This window comes from Mastigoproctus giganteus, chromosome 10 (assembly GCF_048544385.1).
Source record: "Mastigoproctus giganteus isolate SK-2022 chromosome 10, ASM4854438v1, whole genome shotgun sequence".
Lineage (NCBI taxonomy): Eukaryota > Metazoa > Arthropoda > Arachnida > Uropygi > Thelyphonidae > Mastigoproctus > Mastigoproctus giganteus.
The window spans coordinates 20,522,106-20,548,294 of record NC_143584.1 but is presented as its reverse complement, the minus strand read 5'-3'; the positions used below and the strand labels follow the sequence as shown (position 1 = coordinate 20,548,294).

At 35.9% G+C, this 26,189-nt stretch overlaps 1 protein-coding gene across 1 annotated transcript in view; it reads right to left on the bottom strand.

The window, feature by feature from the left end:
• Window positions 1-767: 767 nt before the first annotated feature.
• Window positions 768-26,189, bottom strand: part of LOC150078834 (terminal nucleotidyltransferase 4B-like) — a 151,030-nt gene continuing 125,608 nt past the window's right edge. Inside the window, exons 8-10 of the mRNA XM_090382415.1 lie at window positions 14,398-14,521; window positions 4,190-4,363; window positions 768-915 (exon numbers count right to left, since the gene is read on the bottom strand). Coding sequence (XP_090238541.1) covers window positions 768-915; window positions 4,190-4,363; window positions 14,398-14,521 — 446 coding nt within the window. The remainder of the gene's footprint in view (window positions 916-4,189; window positions 4,364-14,397; window positions 14,522-26,189) is intronic.

Genomic DNA, 26,189 nt, shown 5'->3' with positions numbered 1-26,189 from the left:
ATGTGATCCTGTCTCTCTTATTCTCCAATCCTTAAGTCTATTATCAAATTCTGGGAACAAATACCAAACAAAGTACTGTATGCCCAAGTGAAGAAGACCAAGTATGTTGACCAATATTCGAGGCCTTTTGAACTCTTCTGACAATTCATCAGTTAGACAAGATACAACAAACAGAAATGCACAAAGCATTCACACAAGGAATAGTAAATTTTTGATAACATGCAAAAATCATGAATATTCTACATAATACAAAGTATTATGTAGAATGCTCTATTCTACATAATACAAAGTATTATGTAGAATATATATATATTCTACATAATACTTATATAATACATAAAGTATTATATAATTTCTTTGTATTATGTAGAATATTCTACATAATACAAAGTATTATGTAGAATATTCATGAATTTTGAAAAAAAAAAAAAAAAAAAAAACAAACAATACAAAGAAATTATGCTAGCTTTATTGTGAAGTGAAAAAAAAAAAAAAAAAAAAAAAAAAACAAACCACAGAGAGAGAGAGAGAGAGAGAGAGAGAGAGAGAGAGAGAGAGAGAGAGAGAGAGAGAGAGAGAGAGAGAGAGAGAGAGAGAGAGAGAGAGAGAGAGAGAGAGAGAGAGAGAGAGAGAAATATGGAAGAAACACGTAATAAAGTGTGTTGTGTGTCACAATAACAGATTATTATAGAAATTGTAATAACAGTTTTGAGATAAACTGTTATAATACAGTTTTTCTCAAAGCAAAAAGAATTATTATGCTTGACTTACTGTATCGCTGCCATACTGGAATTGGAACTACTTGTGAACTGCTTAGTGATACTGAAGTGAATGAGTAGAAGAATGGCTGTCACTGATGAACTAGATCCTATCATATCATTTTCTTGATTTATGGTCCCATTTGGCTGTGAAGATCTATATAAATATTAATTCAATCAGCCATAATCATAAGCTACAAAAATGAATAATTCTTCATAACTAAAATTCTACTGTAAATAAATTAAATTATTTTAATTTAGAAAATTCAGGACCAGTCCATTGGCCATTTTTCTACAAACAATTTAAAAGGTTCCAATTAATTCATTACACCTTCATACCTGCCAATTTTGACTTTCAAAAAGAGATGGAAATTCTTTTTTTTTTTTTTGGCTGGTGCAGCATAAGCCTCAAGCTTCCTTGCACCATATGGCTAATAATAATAATTTCTAAGCGAAATGGAGTTTTTTTGGCCAAAAGGGGCAAAAACCAGATGTAGGTTTCTTTAATGTACCCACTGCATTAGAAATTAATTTACTGGAAAAATACAGCAAGAGGATTTATCAGTGCAGTATGCGCTGATATTAGCTTCATAACATTTTTTCCATCTGTGTATTTCTGTTTGGATATTTATTAGACATCTGCTGAATCAGATATGTTGAGTCGGTTTTTCATAACAATGGTCCTGCTTTGGTCATTAACAAAACCTGACTTGACATTTCTGGACTTGGTTGTCAGGAGTATTCCAAAGTTCAAACAGAAAGGGAATATCTGAACTCAGTTTCCGTTTTCTAACCTGAATGAATATTCTCTCACACTTAGCACTACTATGAGGAATTGTTAATATACCAAGGGTAAGTTGGGATAATTTGTATATTTAAGCTTACTTGTGCACGTGTTAGTTCCCCAAGGTCCAATTACATCAATTCTTGCATAATAGCTTCTGACACTGAAACTGACAAGAGTGATGCTTCAAAATATCTTCTGCTTCATCTTATTTTTAACACCAAGAGCATTGAAAACATGTCCAAAAAAATTTCAAATTTGGAAATCATGTATAGCCAATTGATGAAATTTGTGCTGCCTCAGCACTTATAAGAAAAATTTTTAATGGAACTTGTGCACCATTCATCCATAAAGTACTTCCCCACTAAGCAAAGAACAGAATCTTCTCCTCTGTTTTAGACTCTTAACAACTTTGGCAGTAGAAATGCCTATGTCTAAGTTACAATCATCTTTCTGACTCAGTCTGTTGTGGTAATCAATTTCCATAATGGAAGTGGAAGATTTGAAAACTGCTGGTAAAATAAGTTTGCGCATAACATTCTTCAGTATGTCTAGAAGTTATGACCTCCGTAGCCATGTGGTCAGGAGCGGGAGTGCAGTAGCACACACTCTTTGAGTAGACTGGAGTTCAAACTCCAGACTGCTAAATATGGTCAATCTGCCAACCTGCACTGGACCAGCGTGGCAGATTACAGTCCATTTCTCTCAACATGAATCATTGAGGGGACCTCCATCCTGCAGTGGGAGGGGGGGGGATGAACAGATTTCTGCATGAGTGAGGATAATATGTCTAAAATTATCAGCATGATTGGCCAGTTTAGGATTGCTTTCATTAAAAGTTTACAACACATAAGTTTTTTTTTTTTTTTTTAAACTGCAAACTTCAGTGGCATGCATTAGTTGAAACTGTTTAAAATTTCCTTTTAGCACTTCTTTCTAGATAGTGAACTTCCATCAAATATAATTCACCCACTTTCACAGGAAGGCATGCAAATCTCTTTTCACACAAATTAATAAGAAGACAAGGACGGCCTAGGAGAAGACCATGATCTTCAAGTGATCAATCCCCTCTTTTAATATAGTTACTACTCCAGTTTTAATGCTGACTGTAACAAAACACAATTGTTACACTATTAACACTAAGTTCCACACAGTCTTTTGAAGGAATTCCCCATGTTTTCATGTTATTCAGAAGAAGATGCCCAACATTGTGTCCTGTAATGTTACCTACCAGAACTGGCACTGAGAGAAAGCTGTGTTTGATTTAAAACCTTTTTTTTCCCCTTTTAATACAATACAAAAGATCACCATAACAAGACAGCTTGGAATGATTGATTAGTGTTGTTTATAGCAGTGTTTCTCAATCTTTTTACTCTTGTGGTACATTTTCCAAAGAAGAAAAATTTCGCGGCACACCTACGTAGTCATAGAAGAAGAAATTTCTAAATTAAATAAATAGAACAAGAAATAATATTAAAATTTTTTTTTATATATACTTATATTATATCTGTGTTATGCAAACAATTCTTACCACCAGAATAAAATATTCGGACAATGATGTTAAAATAAAAACGACGCTAGTTTTTTTTTAAGATTTCGTAGCACACTTGGAAAATTTTGCGGCACACCCTATGAGAAACCCTGGTTTATAGCATAGCAATCAATACTGGCCCACTGTTCACAGCCATCACTACCTTCTTCATTCCCTATCCATGCAGTTTTGCAAATAATGCATGTTGTTTTTGTTCTTCGGCAACCATATATTTTTGCTATTGTGAAACATATTTCTGAACACATGTCTGCATAATCAGTACAGCTCAGGAAGATCAATTTCTATGAAAAATGATGCATATAAACATTTGGAATATATGACATTCTTTGCACTAGATGGAGAAAAATTTGAGTTTTTGGAAAAAGATTCTAAGGGTTCAAGTAAAAAAAGACAAATTCTGCACTGAAATCTGGAGTTGGCAGCTATGCATTTTTAATTTTTTTATTATTATTATTTTTTTAAAATTTTGGCAAGCTACATTTAACTTAAAAAGCTAAGTATAATGTAAAATTTAAAAATATTTTAAAAAATTCAATGAATGTATTCACTATTGCATATACAACTATTTTTTTTGTCAAATTGCATTATTAAGTTAATATACTGATAATTACTAATTAAGTTAATATACTGATAATTAAGATATTGTTTAATGGCATAATTGGGGATGCACAGATATTCAGATACTATGCAAGCACACACCCATATCATCGTATATAACATCAGAATGTTTATTAAGTGTGTGTGTGTGTGTGTGTGTGTGTGTGTGTGTGTGGAGGTTACAAGTTTAAAGTTAAGATAAAGTAAGACAGTCATTTTCTTTGATGTTTCAAAGGTTGAAACATCAGCTTGCCAACTTGAAAATACAAGTGCTGTATGCGCACACGCACGCACGCACACACACAGAGGGAGATTTGGTTTTTCAAATGCACTTTTAATGGCAAAATAAGTGGAATCAAAATAAAATATCATAAATGGTGGAAAAATATAAATAGGGTTTCCTATAAGAATACTTTAAGAACCTTTTAAATTTTATAAAAACTTTTAACATATTTGCTCCAAACTCATTTTTACGAATTACATGCAAAAAATACTAACTCGGTTTTCTTATAAATATTATCCATACTATTTGAAGCAGGATTGGCATCTGGTGATGTTGAAGAAAATGCTTCTCTTTGCAGAGACCTTTGGCTTGAGACAGGGAAAGTATCACAAATCCACTGTCTGTAACGTATTACATCATCTGTAACTCTGATAATGCGTCCCAAGATACTGAAATTGTAAAAAACTAAAGTGACGTAAATTTAATCAATAATACATAATAAATAAAGAAGGATACTTACAAATTAACAAGAACAAAATTATTTTTAAAAAATTCAAGATATCAGAGGGTTCAACTGCATCATCGAGTTTGCACACTCCCCAAAACTCAACTGCTAACAGACTTCAATCAAGACAACTGTTAGTCACTACAGAAAGTCACAAAATGATATCCAACAGGAAATGTGCAATATAATTTCCTGCAAGAAAAAAAATGAGATGACGCCATGGCAATAATGCTGTGTGATTCTTTGTTCACACAAATTGGGATTTTCAACCCTTCCAACAGTTTCCTGAATGTGTGGGTTTCTAGTAGTCAGTTTTTACAGGAGTAGTGAGCTCTGTTGAGTGAGTTCCTTCCTGAAATTTAAGTTTTGTAAAAATGAACTTTGCATATAGATGCTTTTAAATATTAATTTCTTCTTATTTTGAATTGATTGCCTGGCATTTAAGTCAAAAATCAACCCAGAATGGGGTAAAAAAAAAAAAAAAAAAAACAAACCCCAACCTTTTTTGAAGCAATTATATCCTGTATTTATATATCATTTAATTCAATTTTATTAACTTCTGGACCTGCATTTTGAAGAATGTCTTTAATTTTAGCTTTCATAAATCAAAACTGGACAACAATGGCTAGCTATAATATCCTCTTCTAATTTTCAAAGTTATCTATCTAGTATTGTGTGCTGCTTTCAACTACCAGAGATTGATCAAGACAACTTGTACATAAACACACACACTGATTGAACGTGGCCCGGAAAACAGATCTATATACGTACTGATGAAAATGTCAAACATATTGCATTATGCTACAACAGCAGGCAACAATTAAAAAAAAAAAGTGGTACTTACCCCCTGCCAGACAGGGAGTAATTTTTATGATGAATTTTTACCTATGCATGATGAGTTCACTGCCCAGCACTATCAGTTGATAATCATTTCTATTATACTATTAATAATTTCATTTGCCTTTTTTACAACCAAACTTCTAGTCATACCCACAAAGAAATTTATGAATCAATTTTAGGAGAAATGATACATACCGTTTTATTTATCAATACGATTTGTATAAAATGTAGACAAAACAGACAAAGAGTCCCCAGTCCATTTAAGTACAAGTTCACACATACACTGTTTGTTACAGGGATACATTTACTTGCATGTATGGTGTAATTAAGCAAAATCAATAAACTGAAGGTTTTGAATAAAGAACATTATCATCAAAATAACTAAAATTTTTATTTACTTATCTTTTAAATTACAAGAGTTGCTGTAATTTAATATATACATTATCCTCTCAAAAGAGTATTTGGAATGTATAAGTTGAGGGGATGGATAAGAATAAAATATATACATAAAATGTCAGAAATATCAATAGAAACCAGCATGAGTTGCTGAAAGAAGTTCCAAGGCAGTATGATTATCAGTTTTAATGTCACTGGTACAAGCTACAGCAGATAGTTTTAGCATTGCAAAGTCAACAGCAGATGATGTTGCAAGATGGGTAATAATATAACAATTAAATCATAACCTGTTTAATAGATATTTAATAGACATTTAATAGATATGGATCAGCGAATAAAGGGAGTGGATATATCACCCATAATATGTCCTTCCAAAATTAGGCAGTGCAGCTCCACATGTCAACAGGAACTATCTATAAGCATATGCATTCTCTGCAGGGAAATGCAGGCTTAGCTTTCATGGAAGAGCTACAGTTTAGAAGTGCCACATGTATAAATGAAAGCCAAATGTTGTTTGTTTGTAGGGAAGCAGTCTACTATTTATGGGCTCAAACTGGAAAGAGCTCTTTTCTATGGAGCAATGATTATGGCAGACAATAGAGAATAAACAATCACTCTGCAGGGATGCTTCTCATGGTTTCAATGCCACATCGTGTTTTTCAATTTTGAACAATTCAGTTGACCAAAATTTGATATCTATCTCCTACTATGGATCTGAGTCTTTCACCAACATAATGTACCACGACACAAGCCTGGTTTGAGGGAAAATGAGGTTTCAACTGGCCTGGCTACTCCAATACTGATATCAATCCTATAAACGACCCTTGGAATGACATGGTGCTAGATCAGTATGAAGCCAGTATGGTGCTGAATTGCTGTGGTGTGGAGAATATGCATTGTGCCAAATACATACTCACCTGTGAAACATTAACCAAATATAATCAAGGGTTTCCTCCTTATTTAGGTTAGGTAAACAACTGAGTTCTGAAAGTCTATTTGTATGAGTAACAAATATTGGTTATTTTTCTTACGTGCAAACAATGTTACTTATATAGTTTTGTTTAGGCAACAACAGAATAATAAAAGATTACAAAACAAGAATGTTTTTAGCCTGTGCTCTTTCACTGCATAATATAAATCAACCGAATCAGGGATTTTCTCATATTCAGTTTTCCCAAAAGAAAGAAACCTTTACCTAAGAATCAGTGGCATCATAGATGCTTGGGTGAGGATCACCAGCAGACAACTAAAAAGTTAAGAATATAACAGAACTTTAACATTAGTAGATGCATATGCAAGCTTATATGTAGCATCAACCAAAAAAAAAAAAAAAAAACCCATTTCACACATCCATTCCCTCTAAACATTTGTCCAGTTCCTCCTTGAATTTATTTAAGCTATCAACTTCCACATCGACAGATGGAAATTGGTTCCAGAAATCAAAACTGGTTAAAGGCAAATTTCCACACATCTATTCTATAACTGTCTTTCCTCAATTTGAATTTATGCCCTCTCAGGTTCATAATCTGAGCAAGAGCAAGAATCCCATCAGAACTGAGCCTGATCAACCCATTCAAGGCCTTATACACCTCAATCAGATTACCTTGCAAGTGCCTAAGTCTCCAGATGCTGCAATTTGCAGAACTTAAGCCTTTCTTGGTAAGACTACCCCTTTGTTCCCCTCACCAATCTTGTTGCCCTTCTCTGTACTCACTCAAGCAACTTACATCCGTCCTAAAATGAGGCCTCCAGACCTGTACGCAGTACTCAAGATGTGGCCTGACCATTGCCTTATACAAAGGGAGAATCGCTTCCTTTTCCCTACTAGCAAAATTCCTGTATATCATTGACAATATACACAAATTTTGACATTGACAATACCCCATGACCTGCTCTGGCAGCCTGTCTGCACTGCTCAGGAAACTTCATATCTGGCTGCACAATTACTCCCAGGTCTTTTTCATTTTCTACCACCCTAAGTGTAGTACCACAAAGTTGGTACATTACTCTGGGGTTACTTCTACCTATATGCAGTACTTTGCATTTGTCAACGTTAAACTTCAGTTGCCACTTCTCAGACCATCTGCCCAACTTTTCTAGATCCTGTTGCAGTTGCACAGTGCCATTAACAACCCTGCCAACCTTTGTACCATCTGCAAACTTCGACGTTTAGCTTGATATACTTTCATCAATATCATTGATAAATTATAAATTAACTTTCATTTAACTATCACTGGCAAGAATGAAGCTGCTCCTTTCTGATTTTTTCTAAACAAGTTTTTGAAAGCAAAACAATCTTTCAAATTGTTAAGGAATAAATAAAGATCACATGTGTGTCATGCATCTCTCATTTCTCTCTAAAACAAAGTTGTCTATACTGGTGTGTATTATTCTTTTATTTAAAATTATGGATAAATTTCACAATGTACTGAGAAAGATTGTTTCAATAATGGTATTAACTGAATTAAATCACTTCTTAATGGCAGGACAAATTCATATAATTCACCATGTGAAACTAAACTTCAATTTACAGCTGTTCTTATGTTCTCTAAATCAGTTGGTGAGTCATACTGCGACACTACAACTGTCATGGACTTCTCTTCACTCAATGTGTTGGTGCCAGTTATTGACAGCTAAATGTGAAAAACTATAGCACACAACTTTAAAAGAAGCTGGATTACATATGCTTCAATTATAACAGTAAATATATCTTTTCTTTTCATTTACCTTTCATGACTAATTTCTCAAGAGTATGTATTTGAACAACCAATAAGTTTAACTATTTAAATAATTTATAGAGTATTACGCTTCACTATTTCTATTAGATAGCGTAGTATTGACATTTAATTAATTTAATTTATTGATTTTATTAATTTAAAGTATAATGCCCCAAACTAGAGCAGCAAAGCGGCAGGAGTGCTGTGACTTGGGGGAGAACCGAGGGGGGCGATTCTCCAACGCATCACAGCCTAAAAAAATGTACAACTTGTGAAATGTTTGACGAACTCTCTGGAACGGAACATGACATTGCCATGGGGGATGTCTTTGTGTGTGCGCGCGATGTAAGGAAATCAGGCGACAACTCAGCGTTGTTATGGGCCTATATGAGAGTTTGAAGGACAGGGTGGATGCCCTCGAAAGATCTAAATTGAGGGGCCCATCAGGCTCTCAGCTGCCCACAACAACGGCAACCCCCAAGGCAGAATGCGCTGGTCCCTCAGGAACTAGTAGTTGTTGGAGACTATTGTCAGGGAAACGGGAAACATGCTTTGTAAAAAGGATAGGTGGAACAGGACCAGGGTATGCCTGCCAGGAGCAAAGGTTGATGACGCTGTAGAGCAGATATCATCTTTTAAGGACACAAAAGGTGATACAGTTGTACACGTTGGCACTAATGATATCAAGAGTAGGAGACTGGCAGAATTACTTAACAAGTACAGGTCACTGTTGAACAAAAGCCGAGAATTAGGGTTGAATTTGAAAGTGTCTGCAATTCTGCCCAGACACGATAGAAGGAAGTATATGATGACACCCTTGTCGATCAATTCGGCCCTGGAAAGATTGTGCAAGGCTCAAGGGGTAGAATTTTTTTCAGCCTGGACTGTACTTGTTAACAGGAGAGACTGCTTCTATAGGGATGGGATACACCTAAATAGAAAGGGTGCAAGAATATTTGCTGATGCTATCAAGGCAGTGTTAGGTGGGTCGGAAAACTGCTAGCTTGGGGGTGATACAAGGACTAATAGTTTAACAGTAGCTGTAGGCAGAGGTGAAGGTGATTCTTGCACAACTTCTATTAGAATAAGTAGCGACCTGGTGCGTGGGGTTTCAGGGACGGATGGCAGTCATCCTGAAATAGGTGGGTATATGGGATGTGTTAGGGTAACTAAGAATAGGAGTAGGAGCATGTATGCTTGCATGTATACCAATGCTAGAAGTATAGTAAATAAATTTGATGAATTTGAAGTGTTGGTCAAGACATCAAAGGTGGATATTGTTGGGATAGCAGAGACGTGGTGTCACACAGATATAAGGAATGCTGAACTGGAATTTGGGGAGTACAATGTGTACAAAAAGGATAGACAGGATAGAAAGGGAGGAGGTGTTATGCTGTTAATTAAGAAAAACATAAAATCAAAAGAAGTGCATCCAGTTGATATAGATGAACAGTGCACTGTTGAGTCAGTTTGGTGCGACATAAGCACTGCGAAAGCATAAAGAAGAGTAGGAGTGTGTTATAGGCCTAATGACTCGAATGAGTACAATGAACAATTGTACAGAGAAATAGAGTGGGCTAGTAAATCGGAATGTCTTATAATGGGGGATTTTAACTTCCCAGATATTGACTGGAACTTGTGGGTTGGTCATTCACACACTAGTCACTTTTGTGGATTTATTGGATGATTGTTTTCTGCAGCAGCATGTTCGAGAGGCAACCAGAGGGAGTAATACTCTTGATCTGATTATCAGCAGTGATCATTTGTGTATTAAAAATTTGCAGATAAAGGAACCACTAGGTGGCAGTGATCACAGTGTACTGATGTGGGATTTACTTAAAGATTTAATTACCATCAGGGGTAAAGAAAAGGGTTTTTGCTTCCGTAAAGGTGAGTACAGTGCTCTCCGACAGTTTTTAAATTCTGTACAGTGGGATAAACTGATGATGTTACCAACAGTAAATTCTAAGTGGGAAGATTTCAAGGAATTAATCGTGGAAGCTACTAAAAATTTCATACCTATTAAGAAATATTGTTCAAGGTTTAGGCCTAAATGGTTATCTAATGAACTAATGAGACTCGTAATAGAGAAGAAAAATGCATGGGATGCATATAAATTATCAAGCGACTCAGAAGCCTATGGCAGATAAAAGCTAGTCTGTAATCAGGTGACAAAGGCGGTTAGGCAGGCGAAGGCAGATTACGAGAAATCTTTGGCAAAGGATGCTAAGAAAAACAGCAAGGATTTCTTTACTTATATAAACTCTAAAAGGAAGGGGATGAATCTGATTGGTCCACTTGACATCGATGGTTCGACTGTTGATGATCCTGCTCAGATAGCAAACAAACTGAATGAGTATTTTGCATCTACATTCACACATGAGGAATTATTAAGGTTTGAAAATGGCAGAAGGTTATCAAATTGTAGCAGGATACTTAATGATTTTGTAATAACTGAAAGCAAAGTGGAGGAGAAATTGTTGAAGTTAAACATAAGAAAAGCACCTGGGGTGGATGGGATCTATCCAGTTATATTAAAGGAGGCGGCAAAGCAACTAAGCAAACCCTTAGCCATAATTATGAGAGCATCCTTGGAATCAGGAGAGGTTCCCACGGATTGGAGATGTGCAAATGTATCCCCAATTCACAAAGGGGGATCGAAGGGTGACACGAGTAATTACAGACCAGTTAGTTTAACTTCTGTTCCGGGTAAAATAATGGAGTCACTGGTTAAAGATGCATTGCAGGATCATCTAGACAAGACTGCAGCAATAATTCAGACACAGCATGGGTTTGTTAAGGGAAAGTCTTGTCTGACAAATGATAGGATATTATGATGTGGTTACAAAGGAACTGGATGCAAAAAATAATTTTGATATCATATATTTGGATTTCAGGAAAGCTTTTGACACTGTTGCGCATGGAAGACTATTGTACAAATTGGAGTAGAATGGTATTAAGGGTAAGTTGCTACAATGGATAAAAGGATGGTTAAGTGGGAGAAGACAGAGGGTGGTAATCAATGGGTGCTGCTCTTCTTGGACTAATGTTATTAGTGGAGTCCCACAGGGTTCGGTGTTAGGTCCACTGTTGTTTTGTATATTTATCAATGATATTGATGAAGGTATATCAGGCTTAATGTCGAAGTTTGCAGATGATACAAAGGTTGGCAGGATTGTTAATGACAGTAATGGCAGTGTGCTACTGCAACAGGATCTAGATAATTTGGACAGATGGGCTAAGACGTGGCAACTGAAGTTTAACCTTGACAAATGCAAAGTACTGCATATGGGTAGAAGTAACCCCAGAGAAACGTACCAACTGTGTGGTACTACACTTAAGGTGGTAGAAAATGAAAAAGACCTGGGAGTAATTGTGCAGTCAGATATGAAGTTTTCTGAGCAATTCAGACAGGCTGCCAGGCCAGGTCATGGGGTTTTGTCAATGATACATAGGAATTTTGCTAGCAGGGAAAAGGAGGTGATTATCCCTCTGTATAAGGCAATGGTCAGGCCACGCCTTGAGTACTGCGTACAGGTCTGGAGGCCTCATTTTAGGAAGGATGTAGATTTACTTGAGCGTGTACAGAGAAGGGCAACAAGATTGGTGAGGAGAATGAAGGGATCCTCTTACCAAGAGAGGCTTAAGTTCTGCAAATTGCAGTGGCTGGAGACTAGGCACCTGAGCGGTGATCTGATTGAGGTGTATAAGGCTTTGAATGGGTTGAGAACGCTGAATTCTGATGGGATCCTTCCACTTGTTCAGATTACGAACCTAAGGGGGCATAAATTCAAATTAAGAAAAGACAGATGTAGATTAGATGTGCGGAAATTTGCCTTTAGCCAGCAGGTGGTAAATTGCTGGAACAAACTTCCATCTGTCGTTGTGGAAGTTGATAGGCTGAATAAATTTAAGGAGGAACTGGACAGGCATTTGGAGGGAATGGTGTGATTTTTTTTTTTGGCTGATGTTGCATAAGCTCATACACTTGCTTTCTTGCATCAAATGCCACTGCTACTACTACTAGTTTGATCTATGATTTTACAATCTCAGCAATGGATATCACTGTTATACTATTTATTGCTAGTGGAAGAAATTACTATTAATTTTTCATATAAACAAATCTTAAAATATCAAAGCAAGAAATTATTTCTTTCACAAAACCATACTGTAAGGTGAAAAGTGCCAAATTGCATATGGTTGATATTGTGAATTGGTTGAAAATCTGTGAAGATTACCTCTCATCATAAGATCCAAGCAGGATCTATTTTGTCAGATATTCAACAGATTGCTGTTTATTAGCACTTTATTTTCAAGAATCCATGTAAGTTTCCTGTGTAATAATTTTTTCTCCTAGTGCTTTAATTATACAACTGGCAAGAGCAAGTGGCCAACGGTTTTGTTGGAGAACTAGATCCTTTTCTGAAGGCACTGAAATTTACCTTGAATGGATCCTCTGTCATGAATGAATCCTGCATACACTTGGAAATTGGTTAATGTTATGAGGAGTGTCTAAAACTGTCCACTGTGTACTTAGAAACAGAAAAGGAAGCCAAACAGATATACTGTTTGGAGAAGTGGACCTATGAAAGGTGAGTAGAAGTATGGTGGACAAAATTCAGTAAGGTTAGCTGCTGTTGATTAGTTAAGGTCTCAATCAGATACCCTCTCTGATTCATATGGAATGATCCTACAGTAGATGATACCCATCAGAGTTAAGTACACAAATGGTGCTGGCATATAAAAGTTATTAGGTAGAAGGTATAGTGAACTATGGCTAGAGTAACTGCCAGTGCAACATGTCCGGCAACAGCTTCTAAGTGAGTCTGAAGTGGAATATGCTGAGAAGAAATTTTAGAATTAACCAAAATTGCCAAAACCCAGTTTTCAGTATTTCTGTTTTTTTACAATGTATATTGTCAAGTTCTTGAGCAATGGGCTTATCTGTGAAGTTAAACTGGCCTTGTTTGATTATAAGGGATGGTTTTTTTTTTTTTTTGTCTAAGCTCTTTTCTATTGGTTCTGATTTATCTGCTCTATTAGTACTTCTGGATGTATAAGTTGGAAATGTAAATAGAGTGTTAACTCCCTTGTTCTGCCTGGTGTTGTTTGACAGACTGTTTCTCAGCAAGAAGAATAGACATGCCCTACTCTGCAAAAAGAGTCTGGATAAATTGAAATGTCAATATAAATACCTTTGGTGTGGCTCAGACAAACTGTGCAAAGGTGTGTTTTGGTACAAACTGCTTAACATGGAAATTGTTTAAGAACTCATTACATTTCATCAGAAAGTGGGCAGTAACCAGTGATGAGCTACAGTGGCTCGCAAGAGCCCATTGTTATTTATTATTTATTTATTTTTTGAAAATTTGCAAGTCCATTGTTGAAACTATTATTTATTTCATAAATTAAATCCTGAATTCAATTATATTTAGAGCCGGAAATACAGTGTGTGTGTGGGGGGGGGGGGGTGAGCAGGGCCCCAGACCCAGCATTTGAAGGGTGCACTCGACCGGTTATATATTAGGAAACAGGCCTTTGCCTCAGAAGGACACTATTTTGAAGGGGATTATGTTACCCAACCGCCGACCGGGTTAGCCGGGTGGGTAAAGTGCCTGCCTGGTAACCCAAAGGTCGCAGGTTCGATTCCCGCCTTGGGCTTGGATCAAAGTACTGCAAAAACCTTGGGAGGTGCATTATGGCCACAGAAGCCTATGCGCCAACAACAACAAAAAAAAAAAAAAAAAAAAAAGAAAAAAAGTTACCTGTAGATATGCTTACTATCTCTATACCATAGCAGCCCAGATACATTTTGAATAGAGCTTGCATGAAAAGTTATATACTGATTGATATAAAACTGACATCACTGCCACTCAATTAGAGAATATTTCAAAGTGGTGAAACTTTGTCTCAACCTGTAAAACTTATTTAAAAATCTGACTAAAATCCCAAAATACAATAACAACTTTTGTTTCTTGTTTGATATTATTAAGGTGAGAAAAATGTTAAGAGATCAGTTACTTACCTATCATTGGCATCAATTATATACCTATTCTGTGGACGGACTGTTTGACCAAGCACCAGATATGCATATTCAAAAGTTCGCTTGACATTCAGGGCTCCATATGAGCTCCTTCCAATATCATTACCTACAAAAAAAAAAAAAAGAAAAAAAAAAAGTACATAAACATTTGAATGCTAAATATCTTTTACTGTTTCAATTAACATATACCATGAGCTTTTATAGGGTAAATTTAAGTTTAAGATGTATAATTTAAGTAAATAACACATGCAATTATTTAAAGAACACTTAAGCTTCGAAGCTATTGAAATTAAACAGGTAAAAGCTGCTAATTAACGATAAAAGGTAAATATAAAATTACTTTACACAATCTTCATGATCATAATAAGATGATATTAAACTTATTAAACAATTTTAGTGAGCATTCAAAGAAGATGAACTTGGGGAAAGAGACCATCTAGAAGGAGAGCAGATGAGATATATATATATATATATATATAAAAAAAACCCATAAATATTAATACAACAGAATGAAAGCAATACAAAATATCAGAGAAACTGGGACTATAAGAGGAAAAATGATAAAAATAAATAAATAAAATAAAAAATAAGTAGTATCAAAAGCTTTTCACTTATCAAAATTAATAATGACAAGATGTCATTATTAATTAATATTAATGAAATAAGAAGACTCGGTTTGATTCAATCTCAATCATCATGTCTAATGTCATAGAACCGATTCATCGAAAACTTGTTCAGTAAAATTTTTAGTTTTAGGGAACTATGCAAGTTGCCCCTGGACCACTTTCCCATAAAACTTTGTCTCAACAGCTGGTAAGTAAAACTGGCATACAGCTATGGAAAGTGTGTGATCTTTACCTGGCTTTGTGAAGGCTGCAATTGAATGATACCAGTAGTAACAGTAAATATTTTTTATAAAATCCAATTATATAGTATGAATCAGAGCTGTAATACTCAAAACATTGATAATAATATTTGTAAAAATAATAAGAGGAGTTTACCTCAATATGGTATGTAGAACACTTCCGTATGATACCCTCCAGAAATTAAAACGAAAAAATCGACAACTTACCGGTACATGTGGTACAATTTACCTTACTTGTGGAAAGGAAGGAAAATAGTTTTGAATATTTTCGTTAGATTCTTTTAATTGCATTAATTTGATTTTTAATTGTTTTAAATTTATTTGAATTGTGTTAAATTGGTTTTTTAATTATTTACATTTTACTCTAATGTACTGATAAGTTGTCGATTTTTTCGTTTTAATTTCTGGAGAGTATCATACGAAGTGTTCTACGTACCATATTGAGTTAAACTCCTCTTATTATTTTACAAAAATCCAATTATAGAAGATTAAGTGTTTTTTGTGCTTTTTTCCCCCCCTTTTAAATTCAGCTGCTTTAACCAAGGAAACTGTTACACGTCTAGTTGTGTGGGGATGAAAAAAATCAATTTTAAAACTCAATATCACAAAACCACATATTTTTCAATTCCACCCCACCCCGGGTTAGTAATACTAGCTAGTTTGAGACACGACAATGGCTTCTGGAAGTTAACTCAACTGTCAAGATATTACTTTTATTTTAAAATGTGCTTTAAAAAATAGTTACGTGTAGCAAAAAAAAATTTTTTTTTCCAGTTTATGCCAGCCACAGCCTCCGTAGCCGAGTGGGCAGGAGCGGGAGTGCAGTAGCACACACTCTTTGAGTAGACTGGGGTTCAAGCCCCTGACTGCTGAATACGGTCGATCTGTCAACCCGCACTGGACTAGCATGGCAGATTATTGATCCGTCTCCCTCAGCATGAATTGTTGAGGAGGCTTCCATCCTGCAGTGGGTTGATAATGGCTGCACGTCTGTGACAACCTCAAGGACCAACCTCAAGGTTGGTCCTTGAGGTTGTCACAGACATTCTCTCAGATATGCCAGACAAGCTGTTCTTGCTACCTGGGAGTCTAAAACGCTGATGGAACTGATATTCGGGTGACACTCAAGTCAAGTGGACCCAATTTCGGCGAAGTCCGGACGGTCTATGACAGCCAAATCCTCTGCTTGCACCTTCACGATGGTGGGACTGTTAGTAATCCTGGGTATAACCTCCATGCACAAGTACATGGTGGGTGACCACCCAGGTGTGAACCAACGTAAGCAGGGGTCGAGGTGTGGCGCCCACACCACATGGAGGAACGCCGCCCCTCTATGTTACCAGGCAGTACTAGGTGGTAGATGACTCTCATCAACCGGTGAAATACCACCACTTTGCTTATTGGAGGCTTGAAGTGGTGGAACCCATGTTTAGTCTCTAGAGCTAAGTTCCGGCCAACCCTTCCCTATCTCTTCCATCATGCAGTATGATTGATGATTTTTGAGGTTATGATGACTATCATGGCGAGATCCAATATTCCTTACATTTCGAGGGTACAGCTCTAAAACGGTGTTCGCAGGCCGGCCGCTAGATAGTACACCAGACCAAACCTATTGGTAACTCTCTAGGAGGCTTCCGGATCAGCTAGTGTATAATCTTGCTACCTCTACTCTGCCAGATAGTGACTGGAGGGAGTCCGAGTAGTGTGTATGCGGGGAGCATTGTCGAGGCCACGTTATGTCAAGGATCTGGGTATATTCTTACATGTATGCCATATCCAAAAATTTCATTACTTCATACAGCATGTCCCACCCACTTTTTCTTACTATTGAATACACCATGAATTGTCAAAATAATAGAGCAAGTTTATCTGCAAAAAGATCTAAACCTCCCAAGGACTTCCTAATTCATTTCACAAATATATGTGGTCTTAATTCCAATCTCAACGATGTCCATTTCCACTTGCAGTCTTCCAAACCCCATGTACTTTTTCTGACTGAATCTCAGTTATCAGTTGATTCAACTACTTCTCATCTCAGATGTCCAAATTATTTGCTGTATGATTCCTTTCGCCTCAAAGGTGGTACTTGTGCATATGTCCGTTCTGATATTCCCTGTCAGAGACTTGGCAATTTGGAATCTCCTCTCTTTGATCTTCTCTGGCTTAAAATCTCTCTACCTCATTGTGTCAAATTCATCTGTTGTCTCTACCGTTCTCCCAACTCCACTAATCACTTGGAGCTCTTTGACTTCCTCTCTTTGCAACTTGACTTTCTCCAGTCTAACTTTGCTAACAGTGAGGTAATTTTCCTTGGTGATTTTAACGTTCACAACTCCAGCTGGCTTCCATTTTCTAGTCACACCGACCCAGCAGGTCGAGATGCTGAGGCTTTTGCAATTACTAATGACCTAGCACAGATTGTTAATTTACCTACAAGAATACCGGACAATCCTAATCATACAGCCAATACGCTTGATCTTTTTCTCACAAACAACCCTTCTAAGTACAAGGTCGAAGTGAGAGGTCCTTTAGGCACTTCAGATCACAACTTGGTGATTGTCTCTTCTCCAATGGAACCTTTATCTCATGGCTATTCCCAACCTCGTATTGTTTGGCATTACAAGAATGCAAAATGGGATGACCTGCGAGACTTCTTTTCTTCTTTTCCTTGGTCTGATTACTGTTTCAAAACTTCTGATGTCAACGTTTGCTCAGATCGTGTCAGTGAAATTATTCTTGCAGGAATGGAATCCCTTATCCCACACTCCACTTTAAAATCTCGTCCTTTATCTAAACCTTGGTTTTCCAATAAATGTGCTAAGGCTGTCCAAGAGAAGAATGTTGCATATCGTAATTGGCTTGTTTCTAATTCTTCAGTTTCATTTTCTGCCTACACCAAAGCTCGCAACAATTGTAAAGCAGTTATTAATCAATCCAAACTAGAGTTTGAACAGGCTAAGAGTAGAAAACTTGCTTCTTGCCCTAATGGTAGCCGAGCATTCTGGTCTCTTGCCAAAGCTATTGGCCGCAACTTTTGCCCACCTCTGCTCCCACCTCTGTCCAAACCAGATGGTTCTGTTGTCACTTCAGCCAAGGATAAAGCTGACCTGCTAGCATCCCATTTTTCTTCCAGCTCATGTATTAATGATCTTGGTAAAGCACCTCCCACCATTCCTAACACGCTCCATTCAATGCCTCCTGTGGTCTTCTGTCAAAAGGATATCAGAAGGATTTTGATGAATCTTGATGCTAAGAAAGCTCCAGGTCCTGATGGTATTTCTCCACTTGTTCTCAAAACTTGTGCTCCTGAACTTACTCCTATTCTTTGCCGCCTTTTTTCACTTTCTTATTCCAAAGGTGTTTTTCCTTCTGCTTGGAAATTTGCTCATATCCAGCCAGTTCCTAAAAAGGGTGACAAATCCCTCCCATCCAATTACTTCTACTCTTTCTAAAGTAATGGAGAAATCAATTAACCGCCAACTCTTAAACTACCTAGAAACCTTCCGTCTGATCAACGATCGCCAGTGTGGATTCCGTCAGTGTCGATCCACTGGTGATATTCTGGCTTATGTTACCCATTTATGGACTAATTCAATGGAAAGGTTCGGTGAAACACAAGTAGTTGCTCTTGACATCTCAAAGGCTTTTGATCGTGTTTGGCATAAAGGTCTTCTAAACAAGCTTCCATCTTATGGTTTGCCAACTGTTTTTAGTAATTGGTTATCCAGTTTTCTCTCTGAACGCTCACTGAGGGTGATGGTAGATGGCTCTCTTTCTTCTAACTTCTCCACTAATGCCGGTGTCCCCCAAGGTTCAGTTCTTTTCCTCTTGTATATCAATGACCTTCTTCCATTGACTGGAAATCCTATCCATAGTTTTGCTGATGATAGCACATTGCATTCAACTTTCCATTTTGAGAAACCTTGTCCTGCTCAATCAGCTTCAAGTTCTCGAAAATCTGCTGCCAATTCCTTAAATGCCGATCTTCAGGTAATTCTCCAGTGGGGCAAAGACAACTTAGTTGATTTCAACCCTTCTAAAACTCAGTCTTGTCTTATATCTCGCAAAAAGGATTCTTCTGCTCCTATGCTTATCTTTAGTGACACTCCGATTTCTAGGCGAAATGATATATCTCTTTTGGGGATTACCCTGACTTCTAATCTCTCTTGGCACAAGCACATTACAAATATTGCTTCCTCTGCATCTAAAAAACTTGGTTTTCTCTTTCGCTCTCGGCGTTACTTTTCTTCCAAACAGCTGCTCACTCTGTATAAATCGCAAATCCGCCCTGCCATGGAATATTGTTCCCACATCTGGGGTGGTGCCCCCAAAACCTCTCTCAGGCTTCTTGATTCCATTCAGAAGAGGGCAGTTAGGTTAATTAATGATTCATCTCTAACAGAGTCTCTCCACTCGCTTTCGCATAGACGTACTGTTTCTGCTGCATGCCTCTTCTACAGATACTTCCATGGGCACTGTTCTTCTGAATTGGCTTCTATAATTCCCGCTCTCTCTTTCAAAACAGTCCGAACACGTGCCGCCACCAGCTAACATCCATTTACTGTCCAACTTCAAACACACAGAACCAACTTTTCATCTTCCTTATTTATTCATTCAACTGCCGTTTTCTGGAACAACCTTCCTTCATACGTATTTCCTGAAAATTACAATCTACAGAAGTTCAAGTCCAATGTCAACAAATATCTTCTTTCGTCTTCTCAACCTCCAACCCAAGTACGGTACTAAGTACTATAGGTTCTAATACCTCTCGTGTTTGGGGTTCTCATAAAAAAAAAAAAAAAAAAAAAACTTTACTTTTTTTTTTCTTCTTTTTTTTTTTATGCCAGCCTATCTCAATAGCTGCCAATATATAATCCTCATTGAACTTTTGTTACTATGTCAAGTAAATAGAAAGATGTACAGTATGTTTTTAAAATAGCTGCCAACATTTGACTTTCAAAAAGTTGTAGATAGGGTAACTGATGAGGAAAACAGGTTTTGAAAGTACATGTTGCAGTAGAAATTAAATTTAACTGACAACATACACATTTGCAGATATTAAAATATAACTCAAGGATTGGCATGACATAGCTAAGTGGTCAAGCATGCATGACTGCACAAATATGGTTAACTATTGTATCCAGTGCCAAAATGATTAATTATAAACTCCTCTCACCTAGCAGCTGTGCATGAATATAACTAGCTTGTTTACCAGTACAGTATGCATTCAAACATTATCTTACTTAGGCCTTTTCTGTCTGCAGATTTCAGTTCGCAATGTCTGTTAGACGTCAACCAATTTTCACTACTTCAAGCCTGCAGACTCTACTGCAGACTCTGCCCTCTTCAGAGATACTCAGTCAGAGTTCTGTTAATAACAATGGCCTTGTTGTCAAGAGCATATATATCCAAAGCTTCACCAGAAAGAGAATTGTACTACCCCATAATTTATAAAAACACCATTTTTCAGTGAGAACTTGTGCCATTCTGATTTAGTCTGCTATGATAATCAACTTCCAAAATTGAAGTGGAAGATTCAAAAATTCTTTGCATAACAAAAATGCACAACATTCTTCAACCTATCTAGGAATGATTACTACAGTACATGGATGTGAAATATTTTTGCATAGCATGTAAAAGAAAATGCTATGTCAACAATAGCTTCTCTTCTGGCTTGAATAAAGCAATTTACTTTATTCAAGCCAGAAGAGAGGAACATGAACCGATTTTCTGAAAAAGTGAAGACAGCATGCATGTCTACAGTTATCAGAATTGCCAGAAGTTTGCAATTCAGTTGTTTCTTGGGGAAGTCATTAATTTTCCAAAACCCTTTGGGATAACAAACTAGATTCACTAGTGATTCTAGTATTTTTCAATTTGGTAACTCTTAAAAGTGTTCGTATAGCTTCTCACCACTGGTTTACCAGTCTAGTTAAACATTTACCCAAAAAACAGTCATCATGTACTAATTGAAATTGTTTATAAACCTATCTTTCCTCTCATCACTTTTTTCTAGATAATGGTAAATCCCCATCAAATAATCATCCACTTTTGCAGTGAAGGTATACACAGCTCCCTTTCTGAAAACATTAATTAATAAGATGACAAGGGCAGTCTATTACATCAAGTGTTCAAACCCCCCCCCCCCCCTTCTAGTGCCCATGCTACTCCATAACAGTGGCATTATTAACATTACATACAAAATGTTTTCAGATCATTCAAAAGGTTCCCAATGTTGTATCCTGGGGAGCAGTTTTCGAAAGTGAATGTTGTGTTGTGAGAATGGTCTTCAAAGGGTGCTACCAAATTTTGGTATCACATTAGCAGTTTTTACTTTTATTTCTTTTCAATGAATGTACTGCTGCTGTGGCTGCGAGGTCAAGCATGAAAAACCTGCATGACTATTAAATATGGTAACATTCTCATACTCTCCTATCTTGTGAAATCCTGTGACTATGTGGCCATCACTGGAAATATAAATAGGAAATTTATTTATTTATATAAATGACTGATTAGAACATAATTACCATGTAATATATTAAACATTTACTCCTTCAATGTTTAATATATACAGTGGCTGGTGAACCCTGAACAATCTCAATCTCTCTCTGAAATGTGAAAACTAATGTAGTAGATTTCACACAGCCCCAGTTAAGCTTGTGTTTAGTACCACATTCCCTATTCTTTCTTTCTTTCTTATCCTCATCTACATGTTTCTGGCTCAAAATAGAAGTTACATGGCGATGCATTTATTACCATCAACTTAAATATAAGGAAGAAAAGGGCTGGGAGTGTAGTGGGATATCAGGTTATTTTTATCAGATTTATAGTGTGCTGGAATCAAAACAGTTTGGAAAGTATTGCTGTATAGTCATCTTCCAACAATGCCACTGAGAGCAAGCTGCTTTTTATTTCACAATTTTTTATGAATGGTCACCATAATGGGATATAGCTTGGAATCACTTTGATTATTGCTATCCGTAGCAACTTTTTTTTTTTTTTTTTTTGTTAGTGCATTGGCTTCTGTGGCCATATTGAACCTCCCAAGGTTTTTGCATTTTCTACTGTGATCCAAACCCGAGGTGAGATTCGAACCTGTGACCTTTGGGTTGTCAGGCAGGCACTTTACCCACCCGGCTAGCCTGGTTGGCCCATAGCAACTAAAAACAGTACAGTTTTCAGAGCCATCACTATCTCTTCTTTTTCCACCTGTACAATTTCACTAGTAAAACTTGTTTTTGCTCTTTTACAACCATATTTTCTTACTATTGGGAAACATATTCCTGAAAGAAAAAAAAAAAAAAAAAAAAAAGAGAGAAAAGGTATTTGCAAGATTACACAATTCAGCACATTACTACAACATCAACACTATGAAATGTGACATCTATTTATTCATTTCTTTCTATGTGCTGCACATTTCCCCTATGGTTATTTGTTTGGAAATGTCTCATTACATTACATTTCCCCTGCTTGGAATTGAAAAATCACATCTACACACACACAAAGTAAATTTTCAGAGGACATAAGCTTTTCCACTAGATGGAAAATCTGCAGGCTGCTGGTGGGACTATGGCCTAAAATTCCCCGATTTACAGCCCATTATGACTGTTGGTTAGCAAGATAAAACAGAAACATTACTTTTCTGACTTTTTATATATTCATCGTTTAAAAGAACCATGTCAAGTTATAAGGAGTTTAGATGATAATAAAACAATGTTATTTTTATTATTTGTCTCTATGTAGAGGCAGTATCAGCTAATCAACTGTAAACAAAGCAAAATTTTTCATAGGTTAACTTGTGGTGTATTTTAAGCCTTTATATAAATATGAATACTACTACTTTGCATTTCAATTTATGTTAGTGATCACTAGACATTGGATAATATGCACCAAAATGCTATTATATGCAATAACATTTTTACATTTATTACCAATTTTTCACTATTTCTTTATATAGTCAGTACTTAAAAATAACAGAACTGTTTAATGAAGAGTTTTAGAATAAGGAGCACTTTACAGATCACATATGAAATAACCTTTGTTATTGTAAAGCAATATATTTTTCAATGTGGTCCACTGCAAGTCTGTGGTGTTTATTATCCAATATCATTTTAAAAGCTGAGAATGACCTCTCCGCTTTGACGAAAGTTACTGGTCTAAATTTAGAAGTGTGAACCTTTGAAGCCTCTACTATGAAATGGATTAGAAATTTCCATTAACAAAGTCATCTATTTTCCTTAACACAGCAGTGGGGGTGGGGCACCTCACAGGTGCCCCTCAAAAATGACATTTTTGCATTAACAGTTAATGAATTAAAATTCTGAATTTTTTTTTTTATACCATCCTAAATATAGTCAAAACTTTTACTGCAATAGTTTCTGAAGTGATTCTTCTTATGGTTTTAATTATAAAAACTGGAGGCAAGACATGTCAGGTGCCCCACCACCGTTTTTGCAACTACAGGCATACCTCGATTAACGAATAGGATGCGTTCCACGAAATTACTTCGTTAAGCGAAACTTCGTTTTCAGAGGTAAAAATACTATGGCCAGAATAGGGATACGTTCCTACGTAAAGAAAATGAAAAGCTTTTTTTCGAATAAAGAAAAGTTTTATTAAATAAACAGTCAACTTACATACAAAGTGAAATCACATTTTAAAATATGAGGTTAAAGTTGATTGTTTATGCTTTTTTTCTCTTTCATTTAACAATTGCCTATACGGAGTTATTGCATTTAACACTGATCGCTTAACTATAACACTTCTTCCTAAATCGGGATCATTTTCACTAAAAAAATTTAAAACGTTTTCAATGTCATTTAAGCACCTTTTTAAATCTCCTGTTAATTTTACACTATGAATCCTGGCCCGTTTTTTAAATTTCTCGAACCAACCACGAGAAGCCCCAAAGGTTTCCGTAATTTCTTCAGTTTGTTTAGATTTCAGGTGATTAAACAAAAATATGTAATGCTTTTTCTTGAATCACCATTTGACTTAAAGGCATATGACGTTGTGACATATCATCTATCCACAAACTTAACATTTTCTCCATTTTTTTCTAAAATTGGATTCCTTAAGCGAGTTAATTTTGCTGCTGTAACATCTGTACAATTCTGAGCAGACTGTTTTATTTTTTCTGATTGACTTAGTATGGTTGTTAAAGTTGATTGCGCTAATCCTAAAGAATGTGCCACATCGGATTTTCTTTCGCCGCTTTTAACACGTCGTACGATATTTAGTTTAGTTTCCAAAGAAATTGCTTTTCTTTTCTTTGATTCTGACATTTTAATTAACTAAAACAAAAATATTTCTATTAAAATTTACAAAATCTACGTTATGTAATGCTATAAAGAACCTACGTCGATTATTGCAATGCGCCACACTAAAACAATGTCAATCATGTAAACAACAACTAAATTACGCGATTGACACGCAAAACTGTTATAACAGACATGCCCACAGCTCGGGAGCACTCGGGAATACGTAACGAGTCGCCGTCAGTCACCAATCGGATGATTGTCGGGCTTTGGCCTTAAATTGGAATATTTTTTTATGTTAAATGGGGCTTGAAATTGCGGACTTCGTTATATCGAGGCTTCGTTATCAGAGGTAACGTTAACCGAGGTATGCCTGTAATTGGATTTTGCACGAATAATGGCATGGTACCACTTAAGTGCCGATGTTGTTTGTTTAAAGTTTCAGTTTACTTGTCTTTCATCCCAATAGCCAATAAACATCTACTGTTGTTTGTTTGTTTTTGAAAGATAGGTTATTGTTTTCAGACAAAGATAATTTTAAACCAGTATTCTCTCAAAATGGCTCAAAAAAAGCAACATATGTAGTTTTAATTTTTTTTTGTAATTTTAGCAAAATTAGTATTTCCTCCCCATTTTTTTTTGAAAATGAGGTCTAAAACAGTGTTTTAGAAATTTGAATATATTTTTAAAACTCAAAAAGGTACACGCAATAAGTACTGCAATCCATTAAAAAAATATGAAATATTACAACTGTTCAATCAGAACAAAAAAAAAAAAAAAAAAAAAAGGACCTGTTAGGTGTCCCACCTCTGCCAGTTAAAATAAGAAATCAAGAGTCCTTTTTTAGAACATTACCATATTTATTTATTTTTTGTTTGTACCAAGCATCTCCAGGGATGATTGAAATTTCTAACTAAACAACTCCTACTCCTTCAACTGCACTGCTCAAATAAAATTTGCATGTTTTAAGTTCAATCATAGAATTAGGTAACCAAGCAAAAGGATGTCATTTGATACAGTTTTCTTTTAATATCAAAAATATAAAATGTTTGAACCCCTTTGTTTGGCACTATAAAAATTTCCATATCACTCAGATATTTAAGTATAATTTTTTTAAAAAAATAGAAATTTCTTGGTATGGCCAAGTCTTTAGAAAGATCTATTTCATAGATCTTTCTAAAGTGTAGTGCTCTTTTTCTTAATATACAAAGAAAACCTCTAAGAAATAAAGTGACTATATTTTGATATGTATTATTTACAGGATCTAGCATACAATCCATATAGATACAAAGCATATAAATGTATATATACTAAAAAGAAACCTTATGTTTTAACACACTTGGTGGCCATTTCAAATGCTACATTTGCATTTCAATAAAACATGCTTATTACTTCAAGCATCCCAGCTTGGATAAATTAAGAAACTAAAGGAAGGCATTAAGTAGTTTTTTTTTTTTTTTTTTTGTTAAAACACTTTTTAAAGGACACTGTTCTTTGCACTTTGTTCTAATCTATTTTGACAGTTTATTTTTTGTTTAAAATATTAACATCCTCCTGCCTGTGAATTCTATAAATGCATGATAACTAACTTCCCATTAAAATGATTTTTAAGAGAATTATCTCTGGCCTACTTCAAATGTTGTCTGATGAAG